The following is a 19,863-nucleotide window of genomic DNA, read 5'->3' as shown; positions in this document are numbered from 1 at the left end:
TCCCAGTCCAATGCTCTATCCACTGTGCCAGCACCTGATTTAATTCTTTTAATAGATACAAGTTTATCCAGATTATCTGTTTCTTCTTGAGTAAGCTTTTGCAATGGGTATCTTTCAAGGAATATGTCCATTTTTATCAAAGTTATAAAGTTTATCGGCATAAGATTGCTCATATTATTTTATTATCCTCTTACTATCTATAAAATCTGTAGTGATATCACCCTTCTCATTCTCTTTATTGAACAGTTTTATTGAAATATAATTCACTTACAGTTCATTCAGTGTACAATTTAGTGGTTTTTAATATATTCTTAAAGTTGTGCAACCATCAACACAATTTTCATTACCCCAAAAAGAAACCCCATACCCATCAGCAGTCTTTCCCTATTTCTCCCCCAGTCATAGGCAACTACTAATCTACTTTCTGTCCCTATGTTTCCCTATGCTGAACATTTCATATAAATGAATGATATAAAATGTGGTCTTTTGTGATTATCTCTTTAACTTAGTATAATGTTTTCAAGGTTCATGTATGTGATTGCCTCTATCAACATTTCATTCCTTTTATGGCTGAATAGAATTCATTCCATTATATGGATATACCACATTTTTATTTACCCATCCATCAGCTGATGGACATTTGTGGTGTTTCCATTTTTTGGCCATTATAAATAATGCTGTTTTTAAGTGGAGCAACAAGTTGATTTTTCTCTCTCTACTTCCCTCTTCTTCTTCCTTCTCTCTCTCAAAAATAATAATAAGGCCCTGGCCGGTTGGCTCATTGATAGAGCATCAGCCTGACGTGGGGAAGTCCTGGGTTCGATTCCCAGCCAGGGCATACAGGAGAAGCGCCCATCTGCTTCTCCACCCCGCCCTCTCTCCTTCCTCTCTGTCTCTCTCTTCCCCTCCCGCAGCCAAGGCTCCATTGAAGCAAAGATGGCCCGGGCGCTGGGGATGGCTCCATGGCCTCTGCCTCAGGCACTAGACTGGCTCTGGTCGCAACAAAGCGATGCCCCGGATGGGCAGAGCATCGCCCCCTGGTGAGCATGTCAGGTGGATCCCGGTCGGGCACATGCAGGAGTCTGTCTGACTGCCTCCCCATTTCCAGCTTCAGAAAAATACAAAAAAATAATAATAACAATAACAATAATAATGCGGTTGTGAGCATTCATGTATAAGTTTTTGTTGTTGTTGTTGTTGTTTTACAGAGAGAGGGATAGATAGGGACAGACAGGAACAGAGAGAGATGAGAAGCATCAATCATCAGTTTTTCATTGCAACACCTTAGTTGTTCATTGATTGCTTTCTCATATGTGCCTTGACCATGGGCCTTCAGCAGACTGAGTAACCCCTTGCTTGAGCCAGCGACCTTGGGTCCAAGCTGGTGAGCTTTGCTCAAACCAGATGAGCCTGAGCTCAAGCTGGCGACCTTGGGGTCTCGAACCTGGGTCCTCCACATCCCAGTCCCACACTCTATCCACTGTGCCACCGCCTGGTCAGGCGCATGTGTAAGTTTTTATGTAGACATATGTTTTATTTCTCTTAGGTGCTTATCTGCAAGAGTAGAATTACTGGATCATATGCTAACTATATGTTTAACGTTTTGGTAAACTGCCCAACTGCCAAGCTGTTTTTCAAAACAGCTGCACCAGTCTACATTTCCACAGCAGTAATAGTTGCAGTTCCTACACATCCTTGCCAATCTTATTACCTATCTTTTATTTTTAGGTTGTTTATAAGCATCCCACTTTATTTTTTTATTGAATTTATTGGAGTACAGGTTTTAAGTGTCCAACTCAGTGAAACATCATCTGCACACTACATCATATGCCCATTGTCCCAGGCAAAGTCATTTTCCGTTTCCATTCTCCCCCCTTTGCCCGCCTCCACCTGCCTCCTCATTCCCTTTTCCCTCTGGCTGTCACCACACTGTTGTCTGTGTCTGTGTGTTATCTATACATGTTTTTTGCTTAGTCCCTTTACCTTCTGTCATTCAGTCTCCCAAACCCCCTCCCCTCTGACAGCTGTCATTCTATTATATGTATCTATGTCTGTTTCTATTTTGTTCATCAGTTTATTTTGTTCATTAGATTTCACATATAATTGAGATCATATGGTATTTGTCTTTCTCTGCCTGACTTATTTCACTTAGCATAATAATCTCCAGGGCCATCCATGCTGTCACAAAAGATAAAATTTCCTTCTTTATTACAGACAAATAATATTCCATTGTGTATATGTACCACAGCTTTTTTATCCACTCACCCACTGATGAACACTAGGACTATTTCCAGGTCTTGGCTATTGTAAATAATGCTGCAATGAATGTAGAGGTGCATATATTCTTTCAAATTAGTTTTTTGGGATTCTTAGCATATATTCCCAGAGTGGGATCACTGATTATCTTTTTTATTATAGTCATCCTAGTAGATGTGAAGTGATATCTCTCTTGTTCTTAATATTGATCATTTGTATCTTTTCTCTTTTTCCCCTGATCAGTCTAAATTGAGGTTTATCAGTTTTACTGGACTTTTCAAAAAAAACCAGCTTTTGGATTCATTGAATTTCTCTACTGCTTTTCTCTTTTCTGTTTCATTGATTTATTTTCTGATTTTTTTTAATGTTTATTGTACTGATTTTATAGAGAGAGAGGAAGGGAGAGAAGGAGAGAGAGACGGGAGCATCGATCTGTTTCTATATGTGCCCTGACCAGGTATCAAAGCAGCAACCTCTGCACTTTGGGATGATTCGCTAACTAGCTGAGCTATCCCACCAGGGCACTTCTCTGATCTTTATTATTTCTGTTCCGGTACTTATTTGCAGTCCTCTTTTTCTAATTATTTAAATTGGAAACTAAGATCATTGACTCAAATCCTTTGTTCAGATAGGTGTTTCAATGCTATAAATTTATTACTAGGCACTATTTTAGTTGCAGTGCACAAAATGCAACTTTTTTGATGGGTTGTACTTTTATTTTCATTTAGCTCAGAATACTTTCCGATTTTCTTTTTTAATTTTTCTTAGACTTATGAGTTATTTAGAAGTATGTTATAAAATATTGGGAGATCTTCTGATCTTCTGAATATCATTCTGCAATTGATTTCTAATTTAACTTCATATGATTTGAGAACATATTTTGTATGATTTGAATCTTTTTTAATTGATTGAGAACTTGTTTTCTGGCCCAGAATATGGTCAACCATGGGTTCCACTTGCACTTCAGTAGAATGTGTATTTTCTCTCCTTGTCTGAATGTTCTATAAATCTCAATCAGTTCAAGTTGGTTGATTGTATTGTTGCTATCTACTTTTTTTTACTGATTACTACTTTTATTTTCTTTTAAGAGAAACAGAGAGAGAGAGAGAGAAACATCAACTCATTCTTCCACTTTAGTTATGTATTGATTGCTTCTCGTATGTGCCTTGACAGGGATCAGACCAGAGACCTTGGGCTCAAGTTGAGCCAGTGACCCCTCTAGTACTTTTCTTATCAATTATTGAGAGGAGAGGAGTGTTGAAATTTCCAACTATTGTTGTGGATTTGTCTATTTCTTTTTATAGTTCTATCAGTTTTAGCATCATGCATTTTAAAGCTCTGTTATTAGGTACATACACATTCAGGGTTTTACATACCCTGTGTTGAAATGATCCTTTTATCACTATGAAATGACCCTTTTAATCTCTAGCAATATTTTTGCTATGAAATCTACTTTTCTGATATTAATATAGACGTTCCAGCTTTCTTTTGATTAATGTTGGCATATCTTTTTCATTACTTTTACTTTTAACCTATTAGGGGTTTCTTAATATCATTTTTTACTTTCAATTACAGTTGTCATACATTATTATATTAGTTTTAGGCATACACCCCAGTGATTAGACATTACATTAACTTACAGGTAATCATCCCAATAAATCTCACACCCATCTGACACCATACAGAGTTATTAGAATATCATTGACTGTATTCCACTATTCTATAACAACCAATTTATACTTCTTAATTCCTTCCCTTTTTTTACCCATACCCTCAACACTCCTCCCACCTTGCGACCATCAAAACATTATATCTTTGAGTCTGTTTCTGTTCTGCTTGCTTATTTATTTTGTTTTTTAGATTCAATTGTTGACAATATGTATTTATTACCATTTTATTGTTCATATTTTTTATCATTTTTTGTCTTCTTATAGACCCTTTAAAATTTCATATAATACTGGTTTGGTGGTGATGAACTCCTTTAGTTTTTTCTTGTCTGGGAAACTCTTTATTTGTCCTTCAATTCTAAATGATAGCTTTGCTAGGTAGAGTAATGTTGGTTGTAGGTCTTTGCTCTTCATCACTTTAAATATTTCTTGCCACTCCCTCTGATCTGCAAAGTTTCTGTTGAGAAATCAGCTGACAGTCTTATGGGAGCTCCCTTGTGGTAACTAACTGTTTTTCTCTTGCTACTTTTCAAATTATCTCTTTGTCTTTAACATTTTACAGTTCAGTTATGATGTGACTTGGTGTGGGTCTCTTCAGGTTCATCTTGTTTGGGACTCTGTGCTTCCTGGATTTGTATATCAACTTCCTTCACCAAGTTAGAAAAGTTTTCTGTTATTCTTTTCAAATAGGTTTTTTAATTCTTGCTCTCTCTTTTACTCCCAGCACCCTCATGATGCAAATGTTGGTACACTTGAAATTGTCCCAGAGGCTCCTTGCACTATCCTCATTTTGGGGGGATCTTTTTTTTTTTTTTTTTTTTGCTTTTCTAATTGGGTGTTTTTGCTTCCTTATATACCAAATTGCTGACTTGAGTCTTAGCTTCATTTACTCTACTATTGACTCCCTGTCAATTACCTTTCATTTCAGTTAGTGTATCCTTCATTTCTAACTGGCCCTTTTTTATATTGTTGAGGTTATTACTAAGTTTATTGAGTGTTCTTATAATGTGTTTTGTATTCTGCATCTAGTAGATTGCTAGTCTCCATTTTGTTTAGTTCTTTTTCTGCAGTTTTGTTCTGTGCTTTTATTTGGAACGTATCTTTGTCTCCTCATTTTGGCTGCCTCCTTGTTTCTATGTACTAGGTAGAGCTGCTACCTCTCCTGAGCTTGGTAAAGTGGCCTAATGCAGTAGGTATCCTGTAGGGTCTAGTGGCACAGGCTCCCCATTCACCCGAGCTGGGCACTCCAGGTATGCCCCTTATGGGGGTTGTGTACACCCTCCTTTTTTTTTTCTGAAGTTAGAAGTGGGGAGGCAGTCAGACAGACTCCCACATGCACCCGACAGGGATCTACCCACCATGCCCACCAGGGGGCGATGCTCGGCCCCTCTAGGGCATTGCTCACTGCAACCAGAACCATTCTAGCGCCTAAGGTGGAGGCCATGGAGCCATCTTCAGCACTCAGGCCAATGTTGTTCCAATGGAGCCTTGGCTGCAGGAGGGGAAGAGAGGGACAGAGGGGAAGGAGAGAGGGAAGGGTGGAGAAGCAGATGGACACTTTTCCTGTGTGCCCTGGCCAGGAATCAAACCCGGGACTTCTACACGCCAGGCTGACACTCTAACCGCTGAGCCAACCAGCCAAGGCCTGTGTATACCCTCTTATGGTAGTTGAGCCTTGATTGCTATCGGCATGTCAATGGGAGGGATTTACCCTCAATCTGATCAAGTGCAAGGACTAGCTGTGACCACTGACCACCGACTTCCAATCACGGTATAGGATCATCTATGATGGGGCCCACCCCATGGAGCAGGACTTACTTCAGCAAGGCTTTGGTGAAGTCCACCCCTTGAGTTTGTTGCTTATGAAGGTGGTTTGATGGTGGTTCTTCAATGTAGTTTGAAGCTGTCCATGGGGGTGTACTCACTCTGCAGCCTCCCGGGAGATGCATACAAAGATCAGCCACTGTCTGTTCTTCTGAGGGCTACCCATCATCTGCAGCGATCTGCATATGGCTGCTACTTGTGCTGGGCTTAGAGGTACCTGAACAAGGTCAGGTTATGAACCAAGGCTGGCTGCAGAGAGATACAGGGCTCACTAAAGCCAGATGCTGCTGGTCTGAGAGATTTTAGGAAAAATCTGAAGCATGAGCCAAGACAGGCCATTTGTAAGTTGGATGGGGCGGAGCCTCAGGGAATCACCAGGATGAGGCAAACAACATGAACCAGGCTGAGGAAGTTTCCGATGTGGTACCTGCCTATCTACTGGCTCTTTTGAGCTAGAGCTCATCAAGGGAACAATGGCCTCTGCCAGCACTTCTGTCTGGAAGGAAACTGCCCACCAGCTCTCACCCAGATGCTGGGAAATTTTATTCCTCCAAATTTGTCTCCGCTGCCCTTCAAGCTGCTACTATAGTGCTGGAGTTCAGAGGGAGTGAGTCTGAGTCCATGTGGGCCCTTCAGGAGGAGCTGCCTTGGACTCTGGCAGCCTCTGTCTCCTTCAGCCTCACTCCCTGCTGGTTTCTACAGCCAGAAGTTATGGGGATTTCTCTTCCCGGTGCTGGAACCCTGGACTTGCAGGCCTGGTGTGAGGCTGGTACCCCTCGCTCCTCAAGGAGGAAACTCCACAGCCGAGATATCCTTCCTGATTTTTATCCCTCACACATGGTTGTGGAACCTGCTCCTTCCATTTCTGTGCCCTTCCTGCCAGTCTCAGTGTGGCGTCTTTCAATCCCTAGTTGTAGGACTTCCATTCAGCTGGATTTCAGGCAGTTATGAATGACGGTTTTTCTGTAGTTAAGTTATAATTTTTATGTAGTGGGAGGAGGCGAGAATCGTGTTTACCTGATGCCACCATCTTGACCAGAAGTCTATTTTTAACCTATTTGTATCTTTATATATATTTTGCTATTACTCTTGTTTTTCAAAATATAAGAGAAAGTTTATTTAGAAAGTCACAGAGGTAGAAGAGATGGGCTCAGGAAACAAGTTACAGAGGCAAAAGAAGGGGAGCTTAGAAGGAAACACACTTAGGGAGAGGAGAAGAGGGAGGGGAAAGGCGCAGGCATGCTCCTGCGAGGGGGAGCCTTTATCTTTAGATCTAAAGTGGGTTTCTTAAAAGCAACATATAGTTGGGTCTTGTTTATTTTTATCCAGTCTGACCATCTCTGCCATTTAATTGGCATGTTTAGACCATCAGCCATCTGCAGCCCACAGATTAAATCCAGCCAGCACCTGCTTTTGTGTTACTGGCACACAGCCATGCCCATTCCTCTACATTGTCTGTGGCTACTATCATGCTACAGTGACTGCATTTGCCAACCCTGGTTTCAGCCATTTACATTTAATGTTATTATTGGTATGATTGGCTTTAAAACAAACAATACTATATGCTTTTTTGTTCTCAACTGTTCTTTTTTCCCTTTTTCCTTTTTTTCTGCCTTTTGAATTAATTGGATATTTTTCATAAATCTATTTGATTTTTTTTGTTGGCTTGTTAGCTGTAACTCTCTTGTTGTTACTTTAGTAATTACTTTTAGAACATTCAGAAAATAACTATGGGGAATGACCCTAGAATTCCTTTATTCTCTAACCTGGCTTCATCTACCAGAATGTTACCTTTCTGGTTCCTGATAAATTAAGGTGTGAGTACCATAGCCTGTTCCCCTTCACTCTTTACAGAAAAGAAAGATGGGTAGATAGGGACTTTTGTTTTCCTATATGTGAGTAACCAAAATAGGTTTTTTATATATTACTTAGATTGAGAGTAGAATTGCCTTTTTAGGAACTTCCAGCAGTAAGATACGTTGTGTTTAATTCATTATTTTGAATTACCTTTTTGAGATAGTAGGTAATTATTGAAATGCTCTAATGTAAAGCTCTGTGTCTCTGCAGGCAACCATTAATATTGTTTTTGACCGAGTTGGGAAAACTGATCCAGTCACAAGAGGCATTGAGATCACTGTGAATTATCTGGGGATCCAATTTGATGTAAGAGTTGTATCAAGATCTTGGTTTGTTCTGTTTCTTTCTGTTTTATCTGCTATAAATTATAATTATTAAGATTTTAATTCCTTACAATAGAAACTTGATTCTGCTTTTGTTCTTCTCACTCTCCTTTATATATTTTGACATATACATATGGCAAATTGTAAAGGGCATAGAACTATAAGTAATGACTGGTACATATCATTGTGGTGGATGCTGATTATTTCTACAGTTCCTCCTCTGCTTCTCTGTAGCCAGCTACCACTCACCAGTTTCTCCCCATCAAATACTTGGATACATTTTCTGTGGTACTTGAAGAGATCTTCAAACACAACTCACCTTTGATTCCTCTGGTAGAATATTAACTACTAATAGGTGTTCTCTGTTAGAACTGAAATGATTTCTGCTATAAAAAATTATCTTTATCAATTAAAGTGGACTTTGAGTTAAAGATGGTAACTGTAACTTGTGTACAAATTCTCTGTTATCTTTCTACCTGTTTTATAATAACCACTGTCATTAAACACTGCTTGTCCTAATTTAAATATAACATCCGTATTTGTAGAGTAGTATATTTTTCAGGTGTATAGAATGGCCAATGAGTCTGTCTGATAATAAGACCAATGCCACATTCCTAGTCCGTGTGAGGGCACTTTAGCTGTGCTATGACCTAGCTGCAGATGGCATGCTCTTCCCAGCCAGCCACCTTGGCTGGGCATGCCCCTGGTAGCTGTATAAAATCAAATGAACCAGAGCAAATTGAGCTCCAGTCCTTAAGAAACAGCTTAAAGCACACATTTTTTTTTGTTTGTTTGTTTTTATTTTTTTTTACAGAGACAGAGAGAGAGTCAGAGTGAGAGATAGACAGGGACAGACAGACAGGAACGGAGAGATGAGAAGCATCAATTATTAGTTTTTCATTGCGCACTGTGACACCTTAGTTGTTCATTGATTGCTTTCTCATATGTGCCTTGACCATGGGCCTTCAGCAGACCGAGTAACCCCCTGCTTTAGCCAGCGACCTTGGGTCCAAGCTGGTGAATTTTTGCTCAAACCAGATGAGCCCACGCTCAAGCTGGCGACCTCGGGGTCTCGAACCTGGGTCTTCCACATCACAGTCTGATGCTCTATCCACTGTGCCATCGCCTGGTCAGGCAGCACACATGTTTTGATAGATCAATGTCCTTTTCATGTGAAAGCGCTTCTATCTTTCCTTCAAGTAATATATAAATCAGGGGTCCCCAAACTACGGCCCGCGGGCCACATGCAGCCCCCTGAGGCCATTTATCCGGCCCTCGCAGCACTTCCGGAAGGGGCACCTCTTTCATTGGTGGTCAGTGAGAGGAGCATAGTTCCCATTGAAATACTGGTCAGTTTGTTGATTTAAATTTACTTGTTCTTTATTTTAAATATTGTATTTGTTCCCGTTTTGTTTTTTACTTTAAAATAAGATATGTGCAGTGTGCATAGGGATTTGTTCATAGTTTTTTTTTTATAGTCCGGCCCTCCAACGGTCTGAGGGACAGTGAACTGGCCCCCTGTGTAAAAAGTTTGGGGACCCCTGATATAAATTATACTGTAAAGTATGCTTCAGCCTGACCTGTGGTGACACAGTGGATAAAGCGTCAACCTGGAAATACTGAGATCGCAGGTTCGAAACCCTGGGCTTGCCTGGTCAAGGCACATATGGGAGTTGATGCTTCCAGCTCCTCCCCCCTTCTCTCTCTCTGTCTCCTCTCTCTCTGTCTCTCTCTCTGTCTCTCCTCTCTAAAATGAATAAATAAAAAATAAATAAAAATTTAAAGTATGCTTCACTAGTATTATATATATGTTTTCCTCTTTTTAATTTCTTATGGGGCCGAATTTTTAGAAATACTCTTATCAGTGTTTTCTGAGGCTGTTCTGTTGTTTTGTATATATCTATATTCCATCTATAATTCATCTATATACTCCATATTTCATAATTCTGAATACATCTTTAGATGGTAGGTATAGCAGCTCTTTCTCAGATACTTTTCACACCTGAATCAAGCACAGCCTCCCAAAGCTGCATCTCACTATGAAGCAATCTATGAGGAGAAAAAGGTATCACCATGTCACTCAAATGAAGGCCAACTATTTCCTAGACCACAGCTAAGAATGTCTGTAAATTCTTTTATTTAAAAAGAATAATTCCGAGGAGACCTGAAGATGGCAGCGGAGTAGACAGATGCACAGACTCCCAGCTCACACCACCAAAATGGATTACAAATTAATTTAGGAACAATCAGCGTGAAAAACCATCTCTGGTCTACAAGAACAGCTCTCAAAAACCAAGGAGCAAAGAAGAAGCCACACCAAGCCTGGTAGGGAGCGCCTAGGAGCAGTAGATCTTCCCTGCTTACAGGAACGGAGGGGGGGTGAGGCTGAGAGCCCAGAAGGGCTCTCACTCCAAGGAAAAGAACAGAAAATATCACTCACAGCCACTTGCCTGGGGACCTGGGAACAAGGTGTATTGAAAGGGCTGGCTTGCCTTCCAAAAGGAAAGGGGAGAGAGAGAGAGACAGATGGTGAGGGGCAGAGGAATGCATGAGATGACCTGAGAAGCTGACTCACTCAGTGCTGGAGGTGGCCATAGCTGGGGGAGGGGTTGATTCTTCCACACAATACAAGAATAAAATACATAGTTCCGGGTGACTCATCTCCAGACATCTCTCCGGCTCCAATCAGCGCAACAAGACACAGCTGAAAACAAGAAGTGGGGAGGAGGAGCAGTAACTCAGGTCTCCATGGAGATCTGAGATATATCTCCCCCTACTGAAGCTGAGAAAACACCCCGCCCCAAGAGAGAGTAACTAGCAGATCAGGCCTTCAGAGTCTCAGGTTACACCCACCACATTCCTGGATACACTTTCAAATAAGCCCCCTGCTTAGATCAGTAAACAAGACTACCACCTGTTAAGAAAACAAACAAATCAAAACTTCAAAGCAGCTCTACTACAAAACCCAAATTCCACAGTGGATTGCAAATAACAGCTGATGCCAATCCAAGAAGACCTAGAAATAACACAACTGAAAACTGGAAGCAGACAACACCAAGCCTAGAAACGAGCTCTACAAACAATACACCCAAACACAAAGACATAATGAGAAGACAGAAGTGCAATCCAAGTGAAACCACAAGAGAAACCTCCAGGAAATGAACTGAATGATATGGAAATAACCAAATTTCCGGATGCAGAGTTTAAAATAATGATTGTTAGGATGCTTAGGGATCTTAGAACAACAATGGATGGTCATTATGAACACCTAAGTAAAGAGATAGCAAGTATAAAAAACAACATTGAAATATTAAAAAAGAATCAGTTGGAGATGACAAATACAGTATCAGAAATGAAGACCACAATGGCAGGAATTAAAAACAGGATGGATGAAGCTGAGGATCGAATCAGCAAGTTGGAGGACAAGTTGAACAAAGGCGTGCAAGTAGAGCAGAAAAAAGAAAAGAGACTCAAAAAGTCTGAGGAAACTCTTAGAGAGCTCTGTGACAACATGAAGAGAAATAACTTCTGCATCATAGGAGTTCCTGAAGAAGAAGAGAAAGAACAAGGGATAGAGACTTTGTTCAATCATATCATAACTGAAAACTTCCCTAAATTAATACAGGAAAAACTCTTACAATTTCAAGAAGCACAGAGAACTCCATTAAAGAGAAACCCAAAGAAACCTACACCAAGACACATCATAATTAAAATACCAAAGCTAAGTGATAAAGAGAAAATATTAAAAGCTGCTAGAGAAAAAAAGGCTATCAGCTACAAAGGAGCCCCCATAAGGATGACATTCAACTTCTCAACAGAAACACTTGAGGCCAGAAGGGAATGGCAAGAAATATTCAAAGTAATGCAGAACAAGAACTTACAACCAAGACTACTTTATCCTACAAGGCTATCATTTAAAATCAAAGGAGCCTGACCTGTGGTGGCGCAGTGGATAAAGCATCAACCTGGAATTCTGAGGTCACCGGTTCAAAACCCTGGTTTCCCTGGTCAAGGAACATATGGGAGTTGATGCTTCCTGCTCCTCCCCCCCCCTTTTGCTCTCACTCTCTCTTTCTCTCTCTCCTCTCAAAAATGAATAAATAAAATCTAAAAAAAAAAAAATTTTTTTAAATAAATAAAATTGAAGGAGAAATAAAGAGCTTCCCAGACAAAAAAACAAAAAAACTCAAGGAACTCAGTACAACCAAACCAATGCTGCAGGAAATGTTAAAGGGGCCTGTTGTAAACAGATCAAAGAGGGAAAAGAATATAGCAAAAGAGGCATACAGCTTTAAAGAATAAAATGGCAATAAACAACTACATATCAATAATAACCTTAAATGTAAATGGATTAAATGATCCAATCAAAAGACATAGGGTAGCTGCATGAATAAGAAAACAGATCCCGTATATATGCTGTCTATAAGAGACACACCTTAAAACAAAAGATGCACATAGGTTAAAGGTAAAAGGATGGGAAAAAAATATTTCATGCAAATGGAAATGAAAAAACTGGGGTAGCAATACTTATATCAGAAAAAATGGAATTTAAAACAAAGGATATAGTAAGAGATAAAGAAGGACACTACATAATGATAAAGGGAGCAATCCAACAGGAAGATATAACCATTATAAATATCTATGCACCTAATATAGGAGTACCCAAATATATAAAGCAAACTTTGATAGATATAAAGGGTGAGATCAACAGCAATACTATAATAGTAGGGGATTTCAATACCCCACTAACATCACTAGATAGATCCTCAAGAAAGAAAATTAACAAAGAAACAGCAGTCTTAAAGGACACACTAGATCAACTGGATTTAATAAATATCTTCAGAACCTTTCACCCTAAAGCAGCAGAATATACATTCTTTTCAAGTGTTCATGGTACATTCTCTAGGATAGACCACATGTTAGGGCACAAAAGTGGTATCAACAAATTTAAGAAGATTGAAATTATATCAAGCATTTTCTCTGATCACAATGGCATGAAACTAGAAATCAACCACAACAGAAAAACTCAAAAATTCTCAAACACATGAAAGCTAAATAGCAGGTTGTTAAATAACAAATGGATTAAGAATGAGATCAAAGGAGAAATAAAAAAATTCCTGGAAACGAATGACAATGATCATACAACAACTCAAAATTTATGAGACACAGCAAAAGCAGTACTGAGAGGGAAGTTCATAGCACTACAGGCACACTTTAAGAAGCTAGAAAAAGCTCACATAAACAACTTAACCCTGCATCTAAAAGAACTAGAAAAAGAACAGCAAGTAAAGCCCAAATGTAGTAGAAGGAAGGAAATAATAAAGATCAGAGCAGAAATAAATGACATAGAGGCTATAGAAACAATACAGAGGATCAATGAAACTAGGAGCTGGTTCTCTGAAAAGGTAAACAAGATCGATGAACCTTTAACTAGACTCACCAAGAAAAAGAGAGAGAGGACTCAAATAAATAAAATTAGAAATGAGAGTGGAGAAATAACAACTGACACAACAGAAATACAAAATATTGTAAGAAAATACTATGAAGAACTGTATGCCAAAAAACTAGACAACTTAGATGAAATGGACAAAGTCCTTGAAACATACAATCTTCCAAAAATCAATCTGGAAGAATCAGAAAACCTAAACAGATCGATTATAACAAATGAGATTGAAACAGTTATCAAAAAACTCCCAACAAAGAAAAGTCCTGGGCCTGATGGCTTCACAAGTGAATTCTACCAAATATTCAAAGAAGAACTAACTCCTATCCTTCTCAAGCTATTTCAAAAAATTCAAGAGGAAGGAAGACTTCCAAGCTCCTTTTATGAGGCAAGCATAATTCTGATTCCAAAACCTACATAAAGACATAGACAACACAAAGAAACAAAATTATATTCCAATATCCCTGATGAATATAGATGATAAAATCCTCAACAAAATATTAGCAAACCAGATCCAGCAATATATGAAAAAAATCATACACCATGTTCAGGTGGGATTTATTCTGAGGAGGCAAGGCTGGTACAATATTCGCAAATCTACCAATGTGATTTATCACATAAACAAAAGGGAGGAGAAAAACCACATGATAATTTCAATAGATGCAGAGAAAGCATTTGATAAAATCCAGCATCCATTCATAATCAAAACTCAGCAAAGTGGGAATATAGGGAACATACTTCAGCATGATAAAGGCCATCTATGACAAACCCACAGCCAACATCATGCTCAATGGGCAAAAATTAAAAGCAATCCTCTTATGATCAGGAATAAGGCAGGGGTGCCCCCTTTCACCAATCTTATTCAACATAGTCCTGGAAGTCCTAGCCACAGCTATCAGACAAGAAGAAGAAATAAAAGGCATCCAAATTGGAAAAGAAGAAGTAAAACTATCATTATTTGCAGATGATATGATATTGTATATAGAAAACCCTAAAGTCGCAGTCAAAAAACTACTAGACCTGATAAATGAATTCAGCAGATGGCAGGATATAAAATTAATACTCAGAAATCAGAGGCATTTTTATACACTTAACAATGAACTGTCAGAAAGAGAAATTAAGGAAACGATCCCCTTCACTATTGCAACCAAAAAAATAAAGTACCTAGGAGTAAATTTAACCAAGGAGATTAAAGGCTTGTACTTGGAAAATTATAAAACATTGATAAATAAATCAAGGAAGATACAAGCAAGTGGAAGCATATACTGTGCTCATTGGTTAGGAAGAATACATCATTAAAATGACTATATTACCCAAAGCAATTTATAAATTCAATGCAATATCAATTAAAATACCAATGACATACTTCAAAGATATAGAACACATATTCCAAAAATTCATATGGAACCAGAAAAGAACACGAATAGCCTCAGCAATCTTGAAAAGGAGAAATAAAGTAGGAGGTATCACACTTCCCAATATCAAGTTATACTACAAAGCCATTGTACTCAAAGCAGCTTGGTACTGGCATAAGAACAGGCATATAGATCAATGGAACAGAACAGAGAACCCAGAAATAAACCCACCCTTTTATGAACAACTGATATTTGACGAAGAAGGTAAGAGCATACAATGGAGTAAAGACAGCCTCTTTAATAAATGATGTTGGGAAAATTAGACATCTATCTGCAAAAAAAATGAAACTAGGCCACCATCTTATACCATTCACAAAAATAAACTCAAAATAGATAAAAGACTTAAATGTAAGCCATGAAACCATAAGCATCTTAGAAGAAAACATAGGCAGTAAGCTCTCCGACATCTCTCGCAGCAATATATTTGCCGATTTATTTCCACGGGGAAGTGAAATAAAAGACAGGATAAACAAATGGGACTTTATCAAACTAAAAAGCTTCTGCACAGCTAAAGACAATAAGAACAGAATAAAAAGACAAATTACACAATGGGAGAATATATTTGACAATACGTCTGATAAGGGGTTAATAACCAAAATATATAAAGAACTTGTAAATCTCAACACCAGGAAGACAAACAGTCCAATCAAAAAATGGGCAAAAGAGGCCCTGGCCGGTTGGCTCAGTGGTAGAGCATCGGCCTGGCGTGTAGAAGTCCCGGGTTTGATTCCCGGTCAGGACACACAGGAGAAGCGCCCATCTACTTCTCCACCCCTCCCCCTCTCCTTCCTCTCTATCTCTCTCTTCCCCTCCCACAGCAAGGCTCTATTGGAGCAAAGATGGCTGGGGATGGCTCCTTGGCCTCTGCCCCAGGCGCTAGAGTGGCTCTGGTCGCAACAGAGTGACACCCCAGAGGGGCAGAGCATCACCCCCTGGTGGGCAGAGCGTCACCCCCTGGTGGACGTGCCGGGTGGATCCCGGTCGGGTGCATGCGGGAGTCTGCCTGACTGTCTCACCCCGTTTCCAGCTTCAGAAAAATACAAAAAAATAAATAAATAAATAAAATAAAATAAAAAATGGGCAAAAGAACTGAATAGACACTTCTCCAAAGAGGACATACAGATGGCTAATGGGCATATGAAAAAATGCTCAATATCACTAATCATTAGAGAAATGCAAATTAAAACCACAATGAGATATCACCTCACAACAGCCAGAATGGCGCTCATCAACAAAACAACACAGAATAAGTGCTGGCGAGGATGTGGAGAAAAGAGAACCCTCCTGCACTGCTGGTGGGAATGCAGACTGGTGCAGCCACTGTGGAAAACAGTATGGAGATTCCTCAGAATATTAAAAATCAAACTGTCTTTTGATAGCCATCCCACTTTTAGGAATATACCCCAAGAATACTATAGCACAGTTTGAAAAGGAGAAATGCACCCCCATGTTTATGGCAGCATTGTTCACAATAGCGAAGATCTGGAAGCAGCCCAAGTGTTCGTCAGTGGACGAGTGGATTAAAAAGCTTTGGTACATATATACTATGGAATACTACTCAGCCATAAGAAATGATGACATCGGATCATTTACAATAACATGGATGGACCTTGATAACATTATACTGAGTGAAAGAAGTAAATCAGCAAAAACTAAAAACTATATGATTCCATACATAGATGGGAAATAAAAATGAGACTCAGAGACATGGCAAGAGTGTGATGGTTACGGGGGGGGGGGGGTGGGGGAGCAGGGCACAAAGAAACCAGAAAGAAGGTGACGGAAGACAATTTGACTTTGGGTGAGGGGTAGGCAACATAATCAAATGTCAAAATAATTTGGAGATGTTTTCTCTGAACATATGTACCCAGATTTATCAATGTCACCCCATTAAAAGTAATTAAAAATATTTTTTTTCCTAAAAAAAAAAAAAGAATAATTCCTTAAAGTTTTGGGTGATCAAGAACTATCATTCACAGATAAAAAAGAAATTTTTATTTAGTTTTCTTTGAATTTACACTTTTCGCCTATCACACAGAAGCTGTATCATTGGGTCCCTTCTGATTTGTTATTTTCATTGTTTCTTCTGATTTGTTATTTTCATCACTTCACTGCACTTGCTTTCTTCTGTCCTTAAGTATTGATTACATCTGCTAATGAACATATTCACTGAATTCTTCCTATAGGTGTTTTAGTTGCCACTAGCTTTCTTCCCGAAAAACAGTGTTTTAAATCAGGTAGGGCCTAATGAAGTTACTTTTCACAGATCAGAGATCAGTATGCATCTGCTGACCTTCACATCTCTCTGAACAGAGATTTAACAGATATTTTTTCTTTCTATTTTGGTGACAGGTGAAGTTCTGGTCCCAACACATTTCCTTCATTCTGGTTGGAATAATCATTGTCACATCTATCAGAGGATTGCTGATCACTCTTACCAAGGTATGTTATATATCACAGTTAAAAAGTAATTATTTGTTTAATTACATGCATCATCATGGGATAATTTTCCCTATTTAAGATTTCTGTCCTCTGAGATCTTAAACAGCAGTCACAAATATAAAAGATATACAAGAGAATTTTTAAAAAGTTAAATACAGGCCCTAATCGGTTGGCTCAGTGGTAGAGCGTCGGCCTGGCGTGCAGGGGACCCGGGTTCAATTCCTGGCCAGGGCACATAGGAGAAGCGCCCATTTGCTTCTCCCCCCCCCCTCCTTCCTCTCTGTCTCTCTCTTCCCCTCCCGCAGCCAAGGCTCCATAGGAGCAAAGATGGCCCGGGCGCTGGGGATGGCTCCTTGGCCGCTGCCCCAGGCACTAGAGTGGCTCTGGTCGCGGCAGAGCGACGCCCTGGAGGGGCAGAGCATCGCCCCCTGGTGGGCAGAGCGTCGCCCCTGGTGGGCATGCCGGGTGGATCCCGGTCGGGCGCATGCAGGAGTCTGACTGTCTCTCCCCGTTTCCAGCTTCAGAAAAATACAAAAAAAAAAAAAAAAAAAGTTAAATACATAAATTGATGATGATGTATTTACATTATATAATCAGATAACTGCATTTACCAGAAGTCATAGAATGAGACCACGGTCTGTTTTGTTCACTAATATGTCAGCAGCATCTAGAATAGCACCTGGCACATGGTAGGAATTCAGCAGATATTTGGAATGATTGAGATACATATTTGAGGTTAGAAGAATAACTGTGAGAGCCACTTACATGTAAGGAGGATATGGAAGTAGGAGAAGCAGGAATATACAACTGTTTTCTGTTCAAAATAGGAACACTTCTAGGAAGGTGAATCCTCTCTAGTAAAAGAGGTAGGGGTTTCAGATCCCAGAGTTGTATGAATGAAAAGAGAATAGCTTGAGGGAAGGGAGGAGACAGGATCTCTAGCACAATTTTGGAAAGAGTTCAGGAGCCTAGTAAAAATCACAGGTACCTGGAATAATCGATCTTAATGCTTTTTAGTGATGTTAAAATCATATGTATCACATAGTTTCTAAAAAGTTTAATAATTGAAATCCTTTTGTGTCACTTAAAATCACCAACCACTCCATTGGGAAAACTATAACTAGATCCTTTTTCAGTCTGTTTAAGTCTCTTCTTTATAGCCTTAATCATAAAAAATTGTTCTATATAGGATTGTGGCATCGAAGAGACACTTTTAATTAAATGTTAACCATGCAACTTAATGTTCTTGACACAGGATATAGCAGTGCTGCATAAATTCATCTTTTTCCTTTCTTGACAGTTCTTTTATGCCATCTCTAGCAGTAAGTCCTCCAATGTCATTGTCCTGCTATTAGCACAGATAATGGTAAGTTGTAAAAACTAGATTTATCTTTAGAGCTGTGAAATACCAGAAGTGTTTTATATTTTGGCCCTGGCCGGTGTCTCAATGGATAGAGCATTGGCCCTGTGTATGGACATCCCAGGTTCAATTTCTAGTCAGGGCACACAGGAGAAGCACCCATCTGCTTCTCCCCACTTCCTCTCCCCCTTTTCTCCCTCTTCCCCTCCCATAGCCAGTGGCTCTATTGGTTCTAGCATGACCCCTGAGGATAGCTCCCCTCTTCAGGTGCTAAAAATAGCTCAGTACTCATGCATCAGGCCCCAGATGGGGGTTGCCAAGTGGATCCCAGTAGCTCACTATCTCCCCTCCTCTCACAAAAAAAATTTTTTTTTAATAAATAATAAAATATATTTTAACCATGTCCTTTGACCTATCCCTCACTACATTCAAACTGACTTCTGGATTAACGTGTTTCACTCACAGGGCATGTACTTCGTCTCCTCTGTGCTGCTGATCCGAATGAGCATGCCCCTAGAATACCGCACCATAATTACTGAAGTCCTTGGAGAACTGCAGTTCAACTTCTACCACCGTTGGTTTGATGTGATCTTCTTGGTCAGTGCTCTCTCCAGCATACTGTTCCTCTATTTGGCTCACAAACAGGCACCAGAGAAGCATATGGCACCTTGAACTCATGTCTGTTACAGACTGCTAACAGGCCAGTTATGTGAGAATTTGGATATAAGAGGGAATAAATGGAGGGGACCAGGGTCTAATATTTTCAACCGAACAAGATGCTATTGTAGCATATTCTACCTCCAGCTTATGCCTTCCTCCTCAGACGATCCTGTGATCATAAGTAGCGTCAGCTAGAGCATGAGAGAATGAGGTAACTGAATCTAATGTTCAGCCTAGAGGTTCCTGTGTGGGTTTGAGGCTGGTGCAGCATTGGGAAGCGGGGTGGGAAAGAGCCAGGGAACTAGAGGGGGAAATACACTGGAACTCTGGGGTGAGAGAAGTCTACAGTAGCTGAACCAAACGTGTAGGATCTCTGTTTAAGTCAGGGTTCACATGGAGAAGGTTTTGGCTCTCCCTTAGATGGCCTGTCACTAAAATAAGAGATTATAACTCTTTGTCCTTAGCTCCATTGTATCAGTGATAGCTTGGTATTTTACTTGATTGATCTAACGTGAGTTAGCAGATCACTCCCTTCCTTCCCCAGCCTTGCCTCAGTTACGTAGCCAAGAAGTTATCTGTTGTTTTCTGGGGAAGGGATGGGCTGAAATTGGAATAG

General features: G+C 39.7%; 1 protein-coding gene across 1 annotated transcript in view; it reads left to right on the top strand.

The window, feature by feature from the left end:
• The window catches only part of LOC136390940 (Golgi pH regulator), a 75,189-nt gene extending 55,440 nt beyond the window's left edge, over window positions 1-19,749 (top strand). Inside the window, exons 11-14 of the mRNA XM_066362101.1 lie at window positions 7,815-7,910; window positions 17,138-17,227; window positions 18,528-18,593; window positions 19,053-19,749. Coding sequence (XP_066218198.1) covers window positions 7,815-7,910; window positions 17,138-17,227; window positions 18,528-18,593; window positions 19,053-19,259 — 459 coding nt within the window. The 3' untranslated portion in view covers window positions 19,260-19,749. The remainder of the gene's footprint in view (window positions 1-7,814; window positions 7,911-17,137; window positions 17,228-18,527; window positions 18,594-19,052) is intronic.
• The last annotated feature ends 114 nt before the right edge of the window (window positions 19,750-19,863 follow it).

Source organism: Saccopteryx leptura, chromosome 2 (assembly GCF_036850995.1).
Source record: "Saccopteryx leptura isolate mSacLep1 chromosome 2, mSacLep1_pri_phased_curated, whole genome shotgun sequence".
In the NCBI taxonomy this organism is placed as follows: Eukaryota; Metazoa; Chordata; class Mammalia; order Chiroptera; family Emballonuridae; genus Saccopteryx; species Saccopteryx leptura.
The sequence above is the reverse complement of the archived record's forward strand: the minus strand, read 5'-3'. Positions and strand labels throughout refer to the sequence as shown.